At 38.3% G+C, this 9,085-nt stretch overlaps 1 protein-coding gene across 2 annotated transcripts; it reads right to left on the bottom strand.

Annotated features, from left to right (window-relative positions):
- Positions 1-35: 35 nt before the first annotated feature.
- On the bottom strand, positions 36-5,716 carry plp1b (proteolipid protein 1b). 2 transcript variants are annotated; one of them, XM_020598915.1, is made up of 7 exons: positions 5,605-5,716; positions 3,450-3,636; positions 3,200-3,356; positions 2,765-2,942; positions 2,429-2,502; positions 2,147-2,212; positions 36-953 (listed from the first exon to the last, which is right to left on the bottom strand). In XM_020598915.1, exons 1-7 carry the CDS (start codon positions 5,606-5,608, stop codon positions 882-884), a joined length of 738 nt encoding a protein of 245 aa, XP_020454571.1. In that variant the 5' UTR covers positions 5,609-5,716; the 3' UTR covers positions 36-881. The 2 variants fall into 2 exon arrangements, with proteins under 2 accessions (XP_020454571.1, XP_020454569.1); XM_020598913.1 differs by lacking the exon at positions 5,605-5,716 and adding an exon at positions 4,012-4,388.
- Positions 5,717-9,085: the final 3,369 nt, after the last annotated feature.

Below are 9,085 nucleotides of genomic sequence, written 5' to 3' on the forward strand. Positions count from 1 at the left end.
AACATTTATTGCAATAACTGACAGAGATGCATAAATGAAATTCTTTACAATCAGCATTTATTATTACAACATACTGTACAGATTTAGATTGTTTAATCAGGCTTAATTTTAAATGAACACCCACACAACACTAAGCAGCAGTGCTGCACATCAAGCATGAGCCACCTGGAGGCAAGTTACTGAAGCATCAGCATCTCAGTGACTTAAAAACAGCTTATTTTAAGCAGCAACCAAAATACCTTCAGGAAAATGGATACAAATATTTGTCTCCTCCCTACACCACAGTATGAATGCATGAGTCAATGCAAAGTACCTGTGTTGATAGTGAAAGCAAAGCGAGAGATGACTTAAATTTTTTTGAACATTCAAATTCAGTTCCTTTAGTTTACACAATGTTGACACACAAGGTAGTGAAAATTAAGCAGCAGCAAAATCATATTCATATGTGCATCAGTAAACACTGAATGGTGTGCATGCTATGTTGTTATGATTTGCAAGGTGAGCTCTTATAGCTTTAAATTTTTTCATGAAACACAATACATCACAATCTGACAACAGCATCAGCACCAGTGAAGCTTCACAAAAAGGATCAAATGAGAGCTAGAACCTGGAAGAAAATGAACAACAACACTAAGAGAATCATCTGAGAAGAGGATCTGAGGAGAAGGCCAGAGCCCTCTGCTGGGGCTGAATTATCTTCATCTCTCTGTCAGTTGTTCATACACTGGTGAGAAACATTTGTCTGTTATTGGCAAGAAATACTAGCGGGTGATCCAGGTTTGGAAGTTGCTGTTTCCAAGAGGGTGAACATAAATGTTGCATGTGTTGAATGTCCATCTCATAGCCAGAGGATGAGGCTGGTGGGGATGGAAATGTTGCATCTAGCGGATGCCTTTCCTGCCCAGAAACCGCAAGACTGCATAATTGTAGGTGGTAGCAACCATGTACAAAAACTGTAAAAGAAGACATTAATTTGGAAGGCGGAAGAAGTGATAGGAAAAAAGCTGAAAATGTATTTGTACAATTATGATAATTATAAACATAGTGGACAAGCAAACAAGTCACAGACACATATTTTATAAAAAGATAGGTCACCCCAATTACAGAAAACTTATTTTCCTAGAAGTATCTATACACAAAGAAGTACTCAGATCTTGTACTTGAGTAAAAGTATAAATACCACAGTGTAATATACTCTTACATGTTAAAGTCCTACATTCAAAATGATGCTTAAGTAAAAGTACAAACATATTATCAGCAAAATTTACGTGAAGTAGCAAAAGAAAAAGTTGTCATTATGTGGAATTTCACATTAATGCCTCCTAAATTACTGGGCATGACTTAAATTATTGTGTTCATCACTTTAATGTTGCAGCTGGTAAAGGTGGAGCTAATGTTAGTTACCTTATATAAATTCCCACTAGGGATCAGTAAAGTTTTATGATTACACTTTGTTTTATTATCCTGATTCTGAAAAGTACCAAATAAACGCACTGTAGTAAAATGTAAAGCATTTCCCTCTGAGATGTAATAAAATCAATAGTGGAAAATGGGTATACTCAACTATATAAATATAAATATAGACCTCAAAATTGTACTAGAGTACTTGAGTAAATGTGCTTAGTTACTTTCCACCACTGTCTATCCATGCAGGCAGTTTTACTTTAGACTTGTTCATGGTCTGAGGTCTCTGGTATTTTCATTGCTGCTACATTACAGCAGAGGTGCTAAACTTTTTTTTGTGGTCCTCACAATAAAAACTGACTTTGTTAGTCCAAATAATTCACATACTTTACTGAACTGCTTCCTTAGTAGAAAGTGGTTCTACTGAAAACGGGTCAGAGCAAGGCTGGTGGATCATAAACGGGCACAGTTGAGATGTTCAGTCATTTTCAGCAATACCAAAGCACCATAAACCAAATTTCATTCAGCTCCTTTGTATTGGGGTGAGTGCTGAAATCTTATAGACAGATATCCTGACCAAATAAAACCAAAAACTACCTGGATGGCTAATTACAACTGTTGCCTTTTATTTCGAATTTGAGTAAACAGACCTTTTAATTATGGTTCAACTGATGGTATTTACTATAAGATGCTAAAATATATAAAAAGAGATATTTAACCTGAACAAAAATCAATTGCTTACCAGTGCTAAGAGAGTGATCCCGGCACCAGCAAATGCAGCTATGTACAAGTCATAGGTGACGTAGAACTGTAAGATATAATACAGGTCAGTTTAATATATACAGCATTCTGAGGATTGTGTTTTTGTGTCATTCAATTATATAAAAATGCTCACATACTGTCCACATCCATCCATTAATAATTTAGAATGGATTTTACACTGAGTCTGCTTACAAATTTTAATGAGGACAGTGACATGAAATACTAAACAGTGCAAAAGGAAATAATGGATTCTTCTACTCACTTCACCAGTTTTGCAAATAGATGCCAAGGTCATTCCACAAACCTTGCCTGGCATTGCATTCCAAGGAAGCAGACCTTAAACAAAGACATTACGTAAGTGATGGATCTCTTACCATTGCTGAATAATGATGAGTTATGACGCATTTAAGTTCCTACATAGGGATATAGTATATCAGTGAAATAGCGGTAAAGAAATTAAGATAAAGGAAAAGTTATGCACATTATTTTATAACTAACTGAACAACCAGCTTTGCATCTGTTCCTCAGTGATCAACTCAGGCCACATTAACATTCTCTTCAGGTGGACATGTGGTCAGTCATTATAAGAACAACGCACCATACTGCCTTGCATCCATGCAAATCCAGGCATGCTGATTAATGCTGGGGGTTGTTTCAGCCAGGATGTTGATGTCGTGGCACGTTTGCTCCATGTTGAACAGGAAGAACACTGGGATAGCAGTGAAGGCAAACACTGCCAGCCAAATGAAGGCCAAGAAGTATGTCACTATGATAAACTGTTGAAATAAACAGTGAAGTCCATAAAGTCAGAGAAATGTGGCATAGAAGGTCAGGTCTCAGTGTGATAAATGTGTTGTCATTAAATCAGCTATTAGCCACAATTCATGATTCTGTGTAGAAAGTGCTGATACAAAGCGCATTTTATTCAGATTGGGAGCTAAAACAAACCAGCATTCAGAATTTTAACAATGACCTGACGTCATATTTCTCCTCCCTTTTCAAACCCCCTTGCCCGCCCTCTCCATGTTCTCACCGTCAGGCTGAGGCAGCGGCCAAACTGGGTACTCCTGAATTCCCCAAAGGTCTGCTTGACAGCACTTGTGGCGTAGAAACCCTCAGCCAGCAGCAGGATACCGTAGAGGAAGAAAAATGATGCCAGGCCATAGATCACATACTGGGAATATTTGATACTGAGATAGTCACAGGTAGAAGTCAGTCAAACAGTAAAATGAAGACATTTTTAAGAAGTAAAAATTGAAAGAATTCAATGCAGCATTACTCACAAGGAGGCCACGACCACATAGTCCTGAATGTTGCGGGCGAAGTAAGTCTCAACAAGCACTTCAGTCTGTGACAATGCTTCGTGCCCACAGCCACAAAATAATGCCATGCCAGCATAGCACAGCAAGGTGGCCACCAGGGATGGGTAGGGCACTGCCCCAATGCACCGGACACAGCAATCATAACAACCTGAGGGGGCATAATATATCAGCACACAGGCGGCAAAGACCGCACATATAACCACACAACACATCTATGTCACAGTGGGGGACTCTTTCATCCTGTGGAGGAGCTATGAAAAAGGCCTCCTTCTACCTGCAAATCCATAAGCATACACCAAACCCCACCAACAGGCAAGAAAGCAACAGAACCAAAAATTAGACAGCAGGGATAAACAAGAGTTCAAGCAGCAGTTCCCAATAAAGCGTCCAAACAAAAGCAGTCACCACTGACTTCACAACAATCTCATGCACTTCTTCCAGCATAAGATGAGCTGCTGAAGCAGGTAGCAAATATCCACAGTGTTAATAAATGCATTGGCAGAAATGGGATAGAGGAAAGCACCTAAGGCTTTGCAAAGCCAAGGCTGTCTGACCGGAAACATTTGCTGCTTTTGATCCTGTATTCCACAACAAGAAAGATCCCAGTGAAAACTAGTGACGTACAGTGCTGCCTATAAGGTACTGCTACTATAAAATAAGCCTCTCTGCACTGATTTCATCCGTATGTAAAAGCCCGTCTGCTTGTACCAACACCTCACAGCTCAGATCCTACTAACGCTGGTCCAGCCCTCTTTCTCTAGCGGTCACAGGCGTCACCAGGCAAGTGAGAGATGGTGGTGAAGCACTGGGTTCAGGCCCCTAAAGAAAGAGCTTCTATCTGTGGCTGCAGATACAATATCCATTGTCTTATCCATGATTAGGGAGGAACAAAGGGCAGCGATGTCAAACAAACAAAGACCAGAGTGCTGCAACGACACACACACACACACACACAGTAGTATGTGGTGGCAGGGGGGGTCACCAGGACTGTCTCCACACCACTGGCAATGTCACTCCTAAGGACATCCTCCATCCACAGCTGGCTGAGACTGGTACCATGGCACTGAGTGTCAATGCCAGTGGTGGCTGGGTTCAAATGTTCAAGGAGTGGGTGGAAGCATAATGAATGAGAGGGGCCATTTGAATAGCTTCACAACAACAACAACAACAACAACTTCCCTTCTCAATGTTAGAGTTTTGTTGCTACACACTGTGAAATCTTTAGGTGCCTAAAATAGTCCTTTATGATAAATCATTGGGGTTATCCCACAACTGCTAGGATTTTAGTTGGAACAAACAGAAGCTGCAAGTTAAACAAACTGCTACTAATGTATAAATAGTAACAGCGGGAAGATTGCTGTTACTAAAATACTAAAATGTTGGTGCCTGCAGACACCCACGCTTCAGCTGTGCCCTGCTGTATCAGTGGTAACAGTGATGCAGGCCAACATATCCTCTATTTGAATTCAGTGGAAAATGCATCAGTACATTTTACAGTAGATGCCAGACAATCAATCAAAACTCCAAAACTGTAAAAAAAAAAAAAAACTAGAGTTAGTGAACAAGTTGTTTGTAAGAGAGAAAACATGGTTGGCAGAAGTTGTTTGGGTCCACAGTTCTCATGGATGCTTATTAATTTATACTGACACACATGGGAGTATTTGACCTCTTTCACATGAGTGACCTGACACGGCCTTAGCATGTTGAAAGTCACTGCCCATCTTTGTCAGCCACTCTGGTTTCAGTATAGTTTATGGTTAAACAGGGTTAGAGGAAATGAGGAAGTGTTTTTTTTTACTCTCTCTCTACTGAAATAATCCTGGCTGAGTTCATGTGCTCTTTTCTTTTCAGTCTTCTGAAATCATCATTGTATGTTAAATTATATTGTGTATTAGGGGGAAGAAAGCAGTGAGACAATAGTAAATTAAGAATCCAAAATATTTTTGATAAATCAGAACAATTTGCAGCAAATCTTGCACACAGTGTATGAGGGCAACATGATGTCTAAGGACAGAAAAGACATATTAAAGGCAACATTAGTAACTTACTGAAATTCACATTTTCAAATCATATCAATAATAGATGATAAGAGTTATTAAAAATTCTGTGCACTCACCCATGTCCAGAAAGAGGTGCGAGGTTATTGAAGTTTTGCTGGGTGGCTTTGTGACTGTGATATGAGAAGTTATTCCCCGCCACTCCTATATGAATCTGACTCGCGCTTTTGTCTCATCAACAATGGATAGACCACATCTCCTCGAATCACATCTTAAAGTCACAAAGTCCCATTTCAGCTGCCAGTCATTATTTATGGAGCCAGGGGGGTCATGGCTGGCTACAGAGAGAGTAGGTCACAAATTCTAATATGAATTTTTATTTTATTGGTATTTGACAGCCACTGTATTTTAGCTGTTCTAATACTTGTGCTTTTGATTACACTTAAATATGTGGGTAATCTAATAAGAATGGCAGGTTTTGCATGCGTAAATTAACTCAGTTTATACACTTAGGAAAATCAAAAATAATTCATTTTTAAAGACAAAAGTACTATATTTTCCTTAACTTTATATACACAACGCAAATGAACATTAAAACTATTCAGCCAGTTTTGTATGTTTTCAGCACAGATTTTTTTAAATTATTGTGCATATGTGTTTGGAGGGTGGGTGAAATTTCATTAATTTTCAATATCAATCTGTTTATTCTCATCACACATGTGTTGTCTTTGTAGAAAGATGTCAGCATGATACACTGAACAGGTCTGAGGCTCCTCAGAGCGACATAGTCAAAAACACACAGAGATGAGAGGTATGCACAAACAAAAGAGTGAAATAAATTGAAACGGCAGTGACTGACATTGATGAAGTTGACTAACAAGGGTGACATTGATGGTCGGGTCCAGCTGCTGCCCTCCTTCCCTCCCTCCCTCATGTTTGACCCAGTTGATGTCAAATCTGGGCTCAGTACAAAGGACCCAGTGTAGAGCAAGAGAAAACTCCATGCTGTCTTTTCTGTTTATATATATAGGAGAAACCCCTCATCCGATTTTTGCTCACTTATAGTAAACAAGTGTACATAATTGTCATTATATGACATTAAATTCCATTAGATTTAAATGAAATGCTATTAATATTTGTAAGACTACACTTTGTAATTTAATATCATTACCCAAGAGTTAATTTTGTAGCACACCAAAGGTACCAGCCAACATTTGCAGAGGGAGATACACTGCCATTTTAACAGCTGGTTTAAAAATTACAATCCATATAATAATCATTGGGTCAAACATCAGGATATTTGAGGGACTGATTATCTTAAGACTGTGTTAAACAACCATAGCCCATGGATTGGTAAACTGTTTGGTTTGAATTTCCAGTCTGTAGCCCTTTGTCTCTTAAAACCCTGCAGATCAAGTAATTAGTATGTAAAAAGGATTAATGACATTGGCTTTGTTAAGCTGAAAGTGGTGAGCGCCGAGGAATGACACCTCCGAAGAGAACAAGAGAAAGAGATGCGAAGCAACAATTAACCTCAGCACTATACTGTGTGTGAGTGTGTGTTTAATGGTTGCCAGCTTTACTTGTGAGATGTGAATAAACAATGATGTTGACAACCAAAGCACAGGATTAGGTAGAAGGACATGTTTTAGAGGCTTGTTCGCCTGAGCTGACATGAAAAAAAGAGAATGAATGAATAAACTATATTCCACAAAGAGAATGCAGATGGTGGTAAGGGATGTGAGCAGCTCAGATGATGAATTATTGGGTAACGCTTTTAATAAGACTGCCTAGCAGTCATTAGTTAATGCATGAACTGATTTTGCACAAATACATCACTCTCAAAGCTTTCAACTGCAGTAAGCTGCAAATGTCATTAGGGTGCATACAGTATATCAAAATATATTTTGCATAATCAGATAGAAAATGGTACCTAGTGTATATCACGGTCAGCACCATGGACAGCGGAGATGGCGAGTGTTATACATCTCAGTGCACTCTGCCAGTTATTTTTCTAATTGTTTGCTGTCAATATTTATGAGCTGAACGTGCTAATATGCATGTATTGATACAAATGAGGAAGAGGCTCTGTAAAAATATTTGCACCATCTCCTGTCCCTGCTGTGGTAATGCGCATCATGTTATCTTGTGACAGAATGAACAAACAGTCATGAAACAAACAAACATGCACTTGGAGGACAAAACCAATCAGGGTCAAACAGAAGTAAATTAAATGGCAAGGACCTCCTCTGGTGAGTAGCTAAATTATTTGTTTTACCGCATTTTGAAGTAGGGATGAACAGAGCTGTTCTCCAGCCGGGTGTTTATTTGCTTGTGTGTGTTTGATTGTCTTTTTTTAATAAGCCCTGTTGGCCGCATATTTGAAGCATAGGAATGTGCAACCAGCCACTGTTTCAAGATTTTCAAAGATGAGTAACTGCAGTTAGAGGAATATTAAAGAAAGATGGAAAGAGAGGGCTGTAGCATTGCTGGAGGTTGTTACAAAGAACAATGTAAGTGATGAGCAAGTATAACAAAGAAACTTAACAAGGTTTGGATAGTCAAGTTATTGTCACTATGCCATCAAAAGTGTATGTTCGTCAGTGTTGATAACCTTAAAGTGAGACTATAACTTTTATTTATGAGATTCATTTGACTCTGTTTACAATATTAAAGTGATTTTGCATTGCATATTAATGTCAGATTTATGATGATGTAACAGAACCAGAGATCAAATATCACGCAGCTTCCTCAGAACCACAACAAGCTTTATAGAAGTTCATTCACATATACAGATGTACTCCTCAAGACCCGTAAAAAGACTTGATGTACAATACTGGTGGATTTCATCTTTAATTGTACCTCTAAAGTTTACCCTGATCCAGACACTCTTTAGCTACATTTCACACAATTCACACACAATCCTTATCTTGTGAAACGGTTTAAACACTCAAGGGCCCATTATATTTACTTATGATACCTGCAATATAAAGTCTGATCCAATCCCAACTTTTTGACAAGATTCATCTTTAGTTCCAAAAATCTTTTAATAGTGATCTCATTTAGATTAAACAACAATATGATAGGTTCAAAGAAATCAAATCCCAAAGCTATATGTCCATCATGTCCATTCAGTAAAGGATGACCCCTGGATATATCTTGGTACACATGGGGTCCAAACCACTTGGAGTAGAAGCAATAATATGCAAGTTTCATGAAACTCTTTTTAAAATGTGAATAACTGAGTTGGTATACATACAATTACAATGTAATTACAGTTATCTTTCTAATGTCCTTACAGTATTCATAAACAAACAACAAATAAAATGTTGCTCTAAGTTTATTCTGTACAAACAAGCTGAGCCAAAAGAACAATGATTTGGTTAGAGTAGGAAAACACATTTTAAGCAATTGTGTTTTTATAGTGAAGCTGAAGTTACAGTCCTACAATTTAGTAAGCAAAAACTATGGACACATGAAACAAAAATATAGCAAGGATACTCATATAGACTACAGTAGATTACACAACACTACATATGCAAAACTGAATGGTTAATTTCAAACACTGCCTAATTTACACTTTTGAAAAGCATCCCCCCC

Source organism: Monopterus albus, unplaced genomic scaffold (genome assembly GCF_001952655.1).
Source record: "Monopterus albus unplaced genomic scaffold, M_albus_1.0 scaffold39.1, whole genome shotgun sequence".
NCBI classification, from domain to species: Eukaryota; Metazoa; Chordata; class Actinopteri; order Synbranchiformes; family Synbranchidae; genus Monopterus; species Monopterus albus.

Coding starts and splice junctions, on each gene's coding strand:
- plp1b (XM_020598913.1), bottom strand. CDS start 4,051: ATGTTTCCGGTCAGACAGCCTTGGCTTTGCAAAGCCTTAG. Junction 2,943..3,199: donor GCCGCTGCCTCAGCCTGACG/GTGAGAACATGG, acceptor TTATTTCAACAG/TTTATCATAGTGACATACTT. Junction 2,213..2,428: donor CTATTTGCAAAACTGGTGAA/GTGAGTAGAAGA, acceptor TATATCTTACAG/TTCTACGTCACCTATGACTT.